Below are 12,415 nucleotides of genomic sequence, written 5' to 3' on the forward strand. Positions count from 1 at the left end.
TTTAGTTAATGTTGGACATGAGTAGTTACTTGACCACCAGTTGCAAGCTGTAGTTCTTCTTGCCTCTATTCATTGGTTTGTGATGCACTGAAAAACGGGAAATTTATTTACTTGGGACTAAACTGATATAACAGGAGCCAAAGGAGAGAAATAAGTGATCTTATCAGTTCATCAGATAAACAGAAAAGGCAATCACAGCAACCAAGCATTTTGACGAATTTCTAATTACTTAAATGCATAATGGTTTCTAAATGACCTTTCCTTTGTATCAAGTTCAGACTGACCAGAAATTTGCCTGCGATCTTGGTGTAGGGAGATGCCATGGTCTTGCACTTCCTCGTTCGAGAGTTTCTTATGTGATGAAATTAGCAAGTGCCTTATGGAACGACGAACAGAGACGTAAAAAAGGACAATTGTACTAATCTAACTTGATTTTTTGGGTTTAAAACATTTAAATTAAATGTTTACGTACTCTCTCTCGTTTATTAACTAATTCATCTTGTTTTCTCCTAGCGAACCAGGACCTCTTGCATCAGAAATAGAGACACTTTTACTTCCAAAAGTGAAGAAGCCGGTTAATAACTCCGGATATATATGAACAAGGTATGCTATGATTTGCCAAGAATATGAGTGCCTCCCGCATACTTTGTAAAATTTAGAAATGTTGTAATAATAAGAGGGTCTGTATATATGAGCCCTCATTGCATGTATTTATGCATTTGTGATTCAATATTTTATGCAAGTCCTTCAGAACATGTGTGTAGCTATCCTCTAGGATGCTGCTTTTGTTTTGACAAGAAGTTGTAGTTCAGACGCTTCAAATGTTTTTCAGTGATGACTGTGGAATCATTAGGTTTAATGACATTAAACTGCTAACTGAATGGTGATATGCCCATATGGAATCAACCTCAGTTTCGAAACAATAAGATCAATATATTAGTCGCCACGATTTTGTTTGTTAACCTATGGTTTTAATTATACAGTACTGTATTCTCTTTAATATTGTGCAGATAGAAGATATAAACACTAGAGCTATAACCCGAACGTTATAAAATATTAGCCAGAACTCGACGTGGTATGGTGTCTAAACACAAATGCGTCCTTTGGTCGTCATTCCACAAGACCATATTATATAAACTAACCGTTAAATAAAATATTACTATTTCTGTTAACATTCTTTATAATTGATTTTCCTCCAATTTTAGCCAAGATTTGTCATAAAATTGTAACTTTTTCCCTACGTTCGCGCTCCCTCCCTCTGTACACGAACCTAAATAAAGTACAAAACAACAAAAAATCTTTAATTTTGGTTTGTAATTGTAATTATCAAAAAAGTAATTAATCTAGTTTTTATTACCACTAATCAAATCAACCAACATTCCCATCACGTCTCATTGTTTTCTCTCAGGTTGGACTTTCTCCACGCGTGCGTCCGAAGTTTTCACCAGAAAACTTCGCCTGGATTTTTCTAGGTAAGCAGACAAATGATCGCTTTCATTAATCCTCCTCGTATCTTCATTGCCATGATCCTATTTTGCTGATCACGACTTTAATTATCAACCATGTTTTGACTTCTTCCATTGGCGATTTTTCTCTCTCTTTTGTTCCACCAAAGTGATCATCTATATCCCCATCTCCTGGTAGTTTTGTTTGTAAAATGTTATGTTCTCGTTAGCTTTGTCTCTTCATATCTTTATTGCAATTCTAAAAGGTTATGTTTGTCTCTAACATGGTTATCTCCTGGTAATTTTGTCTGCAAAACGTTATGTTTTATTCTTGCTAGCATTCTCGGAAGTTTCCAGTAGTTGAACATGTTCTTATTAGGTGTCTCTCCATATCCTTACTGCCTTTCTAAAAGGTTAGCTAGGTTTTTCCATGATCAGTCTGGACAAAGTGTAATGAAACATTTACAAATTGTAAAAGAAAATATGTTCAATTTATTTTGAATGGTTAGCTAGGTTTTTCCTGAATCGCACGATCGGCTATGGGTTTATCTCTAAAAGGTTATCTCCTGTTAGCTTTCTGGTGCCATTTGATCCTGTTCTAATCACCTCTTCTATGTGTTTTTCTTATTATATTATATGGATATAATTTATATAATCTAATCATCAAGTCTTTTTTTTGGTTGAATCAATCATGTCTCAGGAGTTGAATGATCCAGTTTTGGGTTTATCAAGTGTTTCCATAAGTTTGCTTACGACGTCGACGCATAAATGAATCCTATGCGTGATCAATCAGGCAGCCCTTATGGAGATTCAACTCCTCGTAGTCCATTTTCTCCCTACTCCGGAGATGAAAGGCATAGAAACCTTGCAGATTCGAAAAGAGATACAACGACTCCTCGTAGTCCTTTCTCTCCATTTTCTCCATTATCTGGAGATGAAAGGCACAAAACTCTCGCAGAATCCAAATTCCAGCAAGCCCTCCCCTGTTCTGGTACATGTGTTGTACTTACTAATTGTCTGCCTGTGTTTGTCTATGTATAATCTTCTTGTTTACTGATTCTTTAAAGCCTTGTAGATCCATCATCCCCTGGATCAATGCATCATGGTGGACACAAGTTTCATGAGGTTTTCCAAATGAAACAAGGGCGTTATGATCTTCAAGCTTCAAAGATTTCTGAAATGATGAAATCAAGTAGCTTAGATGTACTTCTACTACCTCATCCAACATTTCCATACAATTAGTTTATTCTCTTTTTACAATGTTCTTTGGCTTATGTTTGATGCAGAATGCACCAACACAGTCACTACTAAGCGTTGTGAATGGGATTCTAGATGAAAGTATTGAAAGAAAGAATGGTGAAATCCCTCAGGTATTTTGAAGTCTAGCTATTAAGATCATACTGTGATTTACCGCTTGGGAAAGTTTTTGACAAAAGCTAACTAATGATCAGCGAGTGGCATGCCTTTTGAGAAAAGTTGTGCAAGAGATTGAGAGACGCATATCAACTCAAGCTGAGCATCTAAGAACGGTACGGTTTTTGTTTTATTGAAGAATATGTTTTCAGTTTCTAGTTTTGCTGAGTATATATTTTTTTTGTTCTGGTGCAGCAAAACAATATTTTCAAAACTCGAGAGGAGAAGTACCAGTCAAGGATCAACGTCCTAGAAGCCTTAGCATCAGGAAGTGGTAAAGATAGTGAGGTATGTATCATTTTTTAACCAGTTTGGCCTCTAAGAGACTGTTTCCTTAATATCTTACCACATAGTGTGTTACATTCTCTCCTCTGCTGATGAACTGATTCTATGACAGATTGCTACACAACAGCTTAGACAAATTAAGGTAACATTATACTTTAGTAATAGTGGTATCTCTACATGTCTTTGACTTGATGTGCACTGTATGATAGACAGAGAAGTCAACCTGGGAAGAAAAGAAGAAGAACGGAGAAGAGGATATGCTTAAGCTGCTCAAAGAAAATTGTCAATACGACCTTGAAATCTCTGCGTTGAGGCAAGAGCTGGAGACAACTAAACGAGAATATAAACAACAATGCACGCATATGGAAAGCCAAACCATGGTCAGTACGTTATACTCCAAGTCAAGATGTTATGTTTTACTGGCCTGACATGAAGTTTACTTTCAAATGAGATAGACAGAAAAGACAAAGTGGGAAGAACAGTGGAAGAACGAAGAGGAGGATATGGCCAAGCTATCGAAAGAAAATGATCAATTCAACCTCGAAGTTTCAGCATTAAGGAAAGAACTAGAGAAAACTAAGAAAGCCTATGAGCAACAATGCTTGCAAATGCAAAGCCAAACGATGTTGGCTACAACAGGACTTGAGAGCAGGCTGAAGGAACTTGAGCAAGAGAGAAAAGAGACAAACACTGCAAAAAATTCCCTTGAGGAAAGGGTCAACGAGCTCGAGAAGATGGGGAAAGATGCACATACTGCTAAAGAAGCTCTTGAGGAAAAGTTAAAGGAGCTTCAAGAAATGGAGAAAGAAACAAAAAGTGTTAATACAAGTCTTGAAGGAAAGATTCAAGAGCTTGAAGGGAATCTTGTAAACTGGAAGAATAAAGTCAAAGAAATGGATGAAATATCTGAGTCCAAACAACAAAGTTGGAGTCAGAAAGAAGTTTCCTATAAAAGCTTTATTGATTACCAGTCTCAGACACTAGAGGTATATATATGTTTATAGTATTCTATATATAGTTGGCTAATTATGCTGAATCTCAGGAGTTGAGGTTCTACTCAAGTTCCATCAAGCAAGAGATTCTAAAGGTTCAGGAAAACTATACAGAACAGTTCAGCCAATTAGGTGAGGGAATGTTCTAATAGATGCTAGGTTTTTTATGACCTTGTAGTTTTTTGTAATCTTTATCAATCAATATTTGTTTCTTCAGGAATTAAACTAATTGAACTTAGTAATGCTGCCGAAAACTATCATGCTGTCCTAACCGAAAACCGGAAGCTTTTCAATGAGCTTCAGGAGCTTAAAGGTATTAAGAAGATCTAGTTAAAATCTTTCTCTTTAACATTTGTTTTGGATATGTAAATTTTCAAATATGCAGCCTATATAAGTTATATACTTGTGACTTGCAGGAAACATCAGAGTGTTTTGCCGGGTGAGGCCATTCCTTCCTGGACAAGGTGCACCAAACACCGTGGTCGAGTACGTTGGTGAGGATGGAGAATTGGTAGTTACCAATCCCACCAGACCCAGGAAAGATGGTCTTCGCAAGTTTAGGTTCAATAAAGTTTATAGTCCAGCTGCTACTCAAGGTGTCATTCTTTTCTATTTCTCTAAAATTATTTTTTCTATTATCATTTATGTTATGGATGTTACATTAGAAGCATCAAAGTATTTAATCAAAGTTCATGTGTTGTGTTGGATTCTTGCAGCTGAAGTCTTTACAGATATAAAACCACTGGTTCGGTCAGTGCTTGATGGGTTCAATGTTTGTATATTCGCATATGGTCAGACAGGATCAGGAAAAACTTATACAATGGTATGTATGTTTTCATTGTTATTTTTTTGGTCATCTTTTGAGTTTCGTACCAATAATGTGTTTTTGTTACCTTCTTTCTTGTTATTTCAGACTGGTCCAGATGGAGCAAGTGAAGAGGATTGGGGAGTTAACTATCGTGCACTCAATGATCTCTTTAAAATATCTCAATCCAGAAAGGGAAACATAAACTATGAAGTTGGGGTGCAAATGGTTGAGATATACAATGAACAAGTGCTGGATTTGCTCTCTAATGACAGTTCTCAAAAGAAATATCCTTTTTGTTTCAGCTTCTTGTTCTTATACTCTCTTTCTTTCTTTCATTACTAGTTGTTGTTTTTTTGTTTATCTTGACCTTGCACACACTAGGGATCTTGTCTACAATTTCACAAAATGGTTTAGCTGTACCTGATGCAAGCATGTATCCAGTGAAATCAACCTCAGATGTGATTACATTGATGGACATTGGACTACAGAATCGTTCCGTTGGTGCTACTGCCATGAATGAACGAAGTAGTCGCTCTCACAGGTTCGTACTTCATCTTGATCCCCATGAAACAAAACATATGTGTTTCAACAGGTCCTTAACACTGTAGTATATGGTTTCTTATGCAGCATTGTCACTGTTCATGTCCGTGGTAAAGATATGAAGACCGGTTCTGTGCTATATGGAAATCTTCATTTGGTGGATCTGGCTGGAAGTGAGAGAGTAGATCGATCTGAAGTTAAAGGAGACAGACTTAGAGAAGCACAACATATAAACAAATCTCTCTCATCTCTTGGAGATGTGATATTCTCTCTTGCTTCAAAGAGTTCCCATATACCTTACAGAAACAGCAAGCTAACACAACTACTCCAAAGCTCTCTTGGTTAGTTACTTATTCAAATTGATGTTTTAGTTTCTCAGTTTAACTGATCTAATCATAAACAAATACTTTGTGATGTTGGAGTATAGGAGGACAAGCAAAGACCCTAATGTTTGTGCAACTCAATCCTGATGCTATTTCATATTCAGAGTCTATGAGTACCTTAAAATTCGCAGAACGTGTCTCTGGAGTTGAACTTGGTGCTGCAAAGAGCAGTAAAGATGGTAAAGATGTTCAAGACTTAATGGAACAGGTAAGTTCGAGACTTACATCTTTCTTACCATGAGCCGGTCTTGAAATTTGGAGAATGTAAACAAAAACAAAATTAGTTAAATTTTAATTATAAAAAAGAATTGGGGCATATCATTATAGACATTACGGCTAAAAAAATTAAAAGTCATAAGCCAATTTTCGCTTGCCTATGCTTAGAACCGGATGTGCATACCATAAGCAATTACATTTACATGAATCATTTGTTTTGTTTACAACAGTTAGCATCCCTTAAGGACACAATAGCAAGGAAAGATGAAGAGATAGAGAGGCTTCATTCGGTAAAAGACATTCATCATCCTCATAGACTTCAGAAAACAATGGTGAAGATAAAGAGCTTAGGACAAACCGATGACATAAACTCAGAAACAGGAGAATATTCATCACAGTCAAGACACGCCATTACTGACGGCGAGAGTTTAGCTTCCTCCGTCGAAGCAGAGTCTGAGGAGAGATTGAGCGAAGTGACATCTGATGCTGCCTCTAACGGAACTCAAGGATCACCTGATGTTGCTAAAAGACCACCCAGGATTTCAGACAGGTTAAGACTCAAACTTATAATGTTGTTGTGGTTTTCAAGAGTTCTTTACCTAACGCTGTAATGGTGGATGAAATTACAGAGGGAAGTCAACGCCTTCAAGGTCCTCGGTTGTAACACGACCACTTGATAAGCTTCGGAAAGTAGCTACAAGAACAACATCGACAGTTTCTAAGGTTGCATCGGGCTTGACGTCATCAAGTAAGCCAAACTGAGAACCTATACATAAGTATTAATTTTTGTGTATTAGGTTTTTAATTATGAGATTATTTGCACGAACTTTTGTTTGATCTGATATGTTTTCTAGGCAGCAAGAAGACAAGCAACGCTTCTAGTTTGTCAAAGTCTTCTAAACGGTGGGCGTAATTGACGCTTTTACCCCTAGCCGTAGCTGACATACCTTACACGCAACACTGCATATACCCACTCTTTTTTGGTTCGGAAAACCTTACGTACATTTTTTCATTTTCCTTTAATATATGGCTTCGACTGGGACTACAAACTATACCAATATGTTATGTGATTTACGTATCAAATATTGTAAATACATACATCTTATTATTTCACAGGTTTTTTTTTGTAAACCAAAGAAGAATAGCTGATCACATTTTTCAGGGTATACTACGTACTTGTAATTCATGCATGCGGTGATATAATTGAAGAATATAAATTAAGCGATGTTGCGTACTTTCACCAATCACACATGATTCTCAGAACTAAAATTTATAATTAAATTATTTAATAATCGAAAATTAAATAAATAAATTGAAGTCTCATTATATTGGTTCATGTATTGAATGTTATATATTAATTTATTATAACTGGAATCTCTAGCTCTTGTGGTAAAAGATCCACACTTGAAAGTTTCGTCATCACTTAGGTTCGATCGAGTCTGACTAGTTTATATGTTTAGAAAGTTTTTGAGATCACACCACAATTATCAAAAACAAAATTAGTTTATTATATTTTTGTTTTTTTCTTTTCTTCAGTTTATTATATTTTTGTTTTATTATCAAACGTAACTTATAAATTATATCTGAAGAATGAAACATGTGATTCGGTTTTCAATTCCTGTAAATTACAACAACAATATCTAATAACACCTACAAAGGAAGGATTCATGGGCCTATTCTAAAGGAGTAAAAAAAATCGATATAAGCCCATAACGTGCGAGGCCCAGATTTATTTTCACGTACTGAACTGTTGTTGTTTCGCGTGTTAAAGCGCACCGGGTAAAACTCAAGTTGTCACGGCTGCGACTACCAACAATGGCGGGCAAGCAAATCGGCGGAGAGGGCGGTGTGCCGGAGAATCTCGCCGGAATGACCAAAAGCCAGCTCTACGATATCATGTCTCAGATGAAGGTTGTCTTCTCTCTTTTCTCTACTCGTCGATTATCGGCTACAACACTTTCTCGAATCTTGTTTTGTGATTGATTGAATCTGATGACGCAGACGCTGATCGATCAAAACCACGAGCAAGCGAGAGAGATTCTGATTCGGAACCCTCTTTTGACCAAGGCTCTTTTCCAGGTGAGCTTCTTACTTGATTGGACTGGTTTGGTTAAATTGTTAGGTTTAAAAAAAATTAGGATTTGTGATTTTGTGACATGAACAATGTGTTGATAGCTCGCCATTAAAAAATCATTTACATTTAGATTTACAAAAAATAGGGTTTTGTGACATGTTGTATATGATGTTATATGTTGGTGAATGTTAGGCACAGATCATGCTTGGAATGGTTCAGCCTCCTCAGGTGGTATTTGCTTGAATCCCTTCAGAGAAAAACTTGCTTAAGTCATTCATTTTCATGCCATTTACCATTAACAACTCTGTTCATCTAGGTTCCAAAAGTGGATCCTCTAGTCGCGGTACAGCCTCAACAGTCCCGTCAATCTATCCCGACAAAGCCAAACGTTCAAGCTCCTGTTTCATCTGTTCAAGGCGGAGAGCCAGGAGCTACAATGCAACCACAAGCACCTATTAGAAAACACCCAATGCAACAGCAGCAACCGTTGCATATGCCTCCTCCACCTTCCGTCTCTGCAACCAGTAATGCTCCATCACAGCCTCGATTTTCGCATCCCCAGCGTCAGGGACATCTGAATCCTGCTGCCACTTCCTTGTCTCATCCTCAAGTTCAAAACGCACCTCCTCTAGCTCCCCATCATCCAACATCCCAACAACCTCAGTTTCATCATCTTGATATACCAGCCTCCTCGACTCAGTTGCAACAACAACAACAACCGATGCACTCTGTTAAGAGTTCTCATTTAGCTCAGCAACAGGCTAGACCGTATCATCATCAGTTTGGACCATCCCAGACTGGTCCTAATGCTGGGTTTCAGCACCATGGCGCACCTCCTCAGCATCATTCTCAGCCCATGTTTCATGTGAGTTTTATTGAGTAGCTTGTTATCCGTTTTCTTTTGTTTTGACCATTGTGAGTCATGGTTTTGACTGAGTAAAGCTTGTTTATTTGAACCAATTCATAGTCAGGCAACAGACCCCCGGCTTCTGGTGGACCGCAGTTCCCGCAGGGACAGCCACATCTGCCTAGTCAGCCACCATATCAGGTACTTTGTACTCTTACTGTCTTATACCTTTAGGCAGTATGTTTGGTGGTTTTTGCAGATTGATTATGCAATTATCTTTGTACTCCTTCAGTGAGTAGGATTCACCCTTTAATAAGTATTCTTTCCGACATTTTTTCATTGTTCTTAATCTGATATGGGAAATCTCCAGAAATAATTCTTCTCATCTTTGTTCATCGTCATCTAGTTTCTAACCTAAATTAAAATTGTGCAGGATTTAGTTATGCTTTTGAATCTAACTGCTTTTCTTTTGTTTCAGGGTGGAGGACAATTTCGTGGGGACTACAATAATAACCAATTGGGAGGTCCGATGGCTGCAGAAAGAGGTCCTTGGATGGCTAGCCAACCAGAGAGCTCAAACATTACTCATCTCCCAGGATTAGGACCGGCTCCTCCACCAAGCCAAGTTGGGCCTGGAGGCGGACCACCACCTCGCCCTGCACCGGTAATTGAACTTCTCATATTGCAACTGAAAGACCAGCCATTGATCCGATAATATATCATGTCCATGGTTGTGTGGTTCTGTCATTTTAACATTCCTTTTCCAATAGACGCTGTAGTTTGCGTCCTTAGCCGGAGTTCTAAATGACTTTTGAGCAAAAAGAGGCTTGTGTTCATTTGTTAATGATTATTGTCTGTTTTCTTTTTTCTTGTGCAGATATCTGCAGATATGGAGAAGGCACTGCTTCAACAGGTGATGAGTCTGACCCCAGAGCAGATCAATTTACTGCCACCAGAACAGAGAAATCAAGTCCTTCAACTCCAACAGATTCTCCGACAGTGAAGATCATTGATATAATCACTTGGTCTCCATTAGCAGAGACAGCTTTTGGGTTTAATGTAAGGTCCGAGACAAGTTTGAGATGATTTGTCATTTTGTTGAAAAAAGAAGTAATTAATAATTGTATTTTTTGAGTTCAAGGTATCATTTAATACTTTGATCATAGCCCCCGGAGAAAATTATTTGTTCTTTCACTATATTTTCTTTTGGTTCGGTGACATTATTCTTCTGACTTCTAAAGTTTTCGTCATTGTTTATAGTTAATGTTCAGTCTTTCAAGTCTTAACAAACAAATCAACTAGGGGTGGGCGCCGAACCGAGCAGAATTTTTTCCCGGTTCAATAAAGCTAACCAAAATAACGATACTGTGTACTAAACACAATAACGTTAATGGACGTGTTTAAAAAGCCCGGCCCAGGCCCAACAGGCCCAATCTAATTCATTCACATAACATCATCTCTGAAATCGACAACTTGTAAACTGCTCCGGCCACCAACGCCATAAGTCGCCGGAGATCCCAATCGTAGATTCGCTCATCACGGCGGCTTCGCCATGAGGTTCCGGTACGCCATGGTCTGCTCCTCGAATCAGAACCGGAGCATGGAAGCTCACTTCCTCCTCAAGAGGCAAGGACTCGACGTAGCTTCGTACGGGACAGGGTCTCACGTGAAACTACCTGGACCATCCGCCAGAGAGCCTAACGTCTACGACTTCGGAACTCCGTACAAGCAGATGTTCGATGAACTCAGGCGCAAGGATCCTGAGCTGTATCCTATCTTTGATTTTGTTTCTTAAAGCTTCGAATCCCTAATTGCTGTGATAATCTGTGAAGATGCTTTTGTGTTTTATTTATTGAGTTTTGTGAGTCTTTGTAAGCTTGAGGGAACCTTGACCGTTTATTCAGTTACAAGAGGAATGGGATCTTGCAGATGCTTAAGAGGAACCTTAACGTGAAGCTTGCTCCCCAGAGATGGCAAGATAATGCTGGTGATGGTGTGTTTGATGTTGTCATGACCTTTGAAGAAAAGGTTTTTGATTCTGTTCTTGAAGGTAGTCTTTGTGTGTGCTGTTATTATCTTTATCTCATTGATTAATATTATGTTATTTACGAATCTGCAGATCTTAATAACAGAGAACAGTCACTGATGAAAACCATACTTGTGATGAACTTGGAGGTTAAAGATAACCACGAGGAAGCAGCTATTGGTGGCCGTCTTGCCTTGGAACTCTGTCAAGAGGTCAATATTCCTATTGGATTGTTTGTTCACAATCAGTCATTAGTTCTTTTTTTTTTGCATCACTCATGCAGTGGCAGCTTTTGATAAAACATCTAATATTGGGTGTGATACCAGTTCTTATGTAATATTATTATTGTTTGTGGGTTTAGATTGAAGGGAATGAAACATGGGAAGATACAATCGATGACATTGTTGCTGGCTTTGAAAAGCAGCAAAGGCGGAAGCTTGTCTATAGCATCTCATTCTACTGAAGGTACCATTATCATCAGTTCCAGTAATCTGTCAATGTGAGCTTCTCTTTCCTCCTTAGATTATGTAGAATGATGTTTTGTAACCCGAACATTTCTCGATGGTTAATCGTTTTGATATGCTTAAGGTTATATTGTCTCCCAAACACGTTCCTCTGTTTGTTTCTATTTGCTTGAAAGTTGAAACAGAACCATGATGAGCAGATGCTACAAGAAAACAAATATATTTTACTTTTTTTTTGTTGAAATTTCAAGAAAAACGTAATATGAAAGTTACAAAAATGGATAACAGATATATGACACTACTTGTCCTTAGCCCCAGGCCCCCAGCATTAATTCTTTTTGTATTCAGACTCAACTTCCACATAAGAAACGTTTCTTTTAGTCCCCAACTCTTTCTTCATCTTCGCCGACACAGCTAGAAAAAATCATTTTAGTAAAAGAAGCGGTTTGCTCATGATGATGATGAATGGCAGAAGAATCGTTCTGTGGTGGAACCGGAGAACGTGATGCATTACATGACGGAGAGAGAACTCATGTGGCGAGCAACGAAAAATTCAAGAAACGCCGTTTACAACGACAAAGAAAGTGGCATTTATGTTATTGACGAGAGAGGGAAGCTTTATTATGTATTTACAAACTAGACGAAATATTTCAAACATGACTTACAATCAACAATTATATTTGTCTTATGACAATTCTCGTCAGTCTTTAAAACTTTTTGCCTAAAAATTATATATACACAACTATTTAAAAAAATTATAAGCATTTTTTATTATTCTGTATATTTTTTTTCCGAGACTTGAAACCTTTAACTTCATAAATTTTTAGTTAAACTACTAAACTAAAGAAACTTTAACAAAACCTTGTTCACATGTTTGTATTATAATGTAGATACCACGATTGAAGCATAACTAATCTTTCAA

At 37.7% G+C, this 12,415-nt stretch overlaps 3 protein-coding genes across 4 annotated transcripts; all 3 read left to right on the forward strand.

The window, feature by feature from the left end:
• Positions 1–1,328: 1,328 nt before the first annotated feature.
• Positions 1,329–7,250, forward strand: LOC103830727 (kinesin-like protein KIN-14P). The gene is made up of 20 exons (XM_009106540.3): positions 1,329–1,472; positions 2,146–2,436; positions 2,521–2,648; positions 2,732–2,815; positions 2,897–2,974; positions 3,054–3,146; positions 3,256–3,285; positions 3,353–3,523; positions 3,599–4,129; positions 4,186–4,267; positions 4,353–4,448; positions 4,552–4,731; positions 4,852–4,958; positions 5,049–5,227; positions 5,320–5,484; positions 5,571–5,824; positions 5,911–6,074; positions 6,313–6,632; positions 6,712–6,830; positions 6,937–7,250. Exons 2-20 carry the CDS (start codon positions 2,214–2,216, stop codon positions 6,993–6,995), a joined length of 3,063 nt encoding a protein of 1,020 aa, XP_009104788.1. The 5' UTR covers positions 1,329–1,472; positions 2,146–2,213; the 3' UTR covers positions 6,996–7,250.
• Positions 7,251–7,791: 541 nt separating this feature from the next.
• On the forward strand, positions 7,792–10,235 carry LOC103830728 (trithorax group protein osa). 2 transcript variants are annotated; one of them, XM_009106542.3, is made up of 7 exons: positions 7,792–7,993; positions 8,084–8,161; positions 8,349–8,387; positions 8,473–9,021; positions 9,124–9,204; positions 9,482–9,667; positions 9,881–10,235. In XM_009106542.3, exons 1-7 carry the CDS (start codon positions 7,898–7,900, stop codon positions 10,004–10,006), a joined length of 1,155 nt encoding a protein of 384 aa, XP_009104790.1. In that variant the 5' UTR covers positions 7,792–7,897; the 3' UTR covers positions 10,007–10,235. The 2 variants fall into 2 exon arrangements, with proteins under 2 accessions (XP_009104790.1, XP_009104791.1); XM_009106543.3 differs by having other exon boundaries at positions 8,349–8,384.
• A 231-nt stretch (positions 10,236–10,466) lies between these two features.
• LOC103830729 (RNA polymerase II subunit A C-terminal domain phosphatase SSU72) lies at positions 10,467–11,737 on the forward strand. Its single transcript, XM_009106544.3, has 4 exons — positions 10,467–10,770; positions 10,908–11,053; positions 11,123–11,241; positions 11,391–11,737. Exons 1-4 carry the CDS (start codon positions 10,556–10,558, stop codon positions 11,490–11,492), a joined length of 582 nt encoding a protein of 193 aa, XP_009104792.1. The 5' UTR covers positions 10,467–10,555; the 3' UTR covers positions 11,493–11,737.
• Positions 11,738–12,415: the final 678 nt, after the last annotated feature.

Source organism: Brassica rapa, chromosome A07 (genome assembly GCF_000309985.2).
Source record: "Brassica rapa cultivar Chiifu-401-42 chromosome A07, CAAS_Brap_v3.01, whole genome shotgun sequence".
In the NCBI taxonomy this organism is placed as follows: Eukaryota; Viridiplantae; Streptophyta; class Magnoliopsida; order Brassicales; family Brassicaceae; genus Brassica; species Brassica rapa.

Excerpts from the sequence above, each read along its gene's own strand:
- LOC103830729 (XM_009106544.3), top strand. The coding sequence starts at position 10,556 with ATGAGGTTCCGGTACGCCATGGTCTGCTCCTCGAATCAGAACCGGAGC. Across the intron at positions 10,771-10,907 it reads AGGCGCAAGGATCCTGAGCT|TTACAAGAGGAATGGGATCT; the intron begins GTATCCTATCTT and ends CCGTTTATTCAG. Across the intron at positions 11,242-11,390 it reads CCTTGGAACTCTGTCAAGAG|ATTGAAGGGAATGAAACATG; the intron begins GTCAATATTCCT and ends TTGTGGGTTTAG.
- LOC103830728 (XM_009106542.3), top strand. The coding sequence starts at position 7,898 with ATGGCGGGCAAGCAAATCGGCGGAGAGGGCGGTGTGCCGGAGAATCTC. Across the intron at positions 7,994-8,083 it reads ATATCATGTCTCAGATGAAG|ACGCTGATCGATCAAAACCA; the intron begins GTTGTCTTCTCT and ends CTGATGACGCAG. Across the intron at positions 8,162-8,348 it reads TGACCAAGGCTCTTTTCCAG|GCACAGATCATGCTTGGAAT; the intron begins GTGAGCTTCTTA and ends GGTGAATGTTAG.
- LOC103830727 (XM_009106540.3), top strand. The coding sequence starts at position 2,214 with ATGAATCCTATGCGTGATCAATCAGGCAGCCCTTATGGAGATTCAACT. Across the intron at positions 4,268-4,352 it reads AGAACAGTTCAGCCAATTAG|GAATTAAACTAATTGAACTT; the intron begins GTGAGGGAATGT and ends TTGTTTCTTCAG. Across the intron at positions 5,228-5,319 it reads AATGACAGTTCTCAAAAGAA|ACTAGGGATCTTGTCTACAA; the intron begins ATATCCTTTTTG and ends GACCTTGCACAC.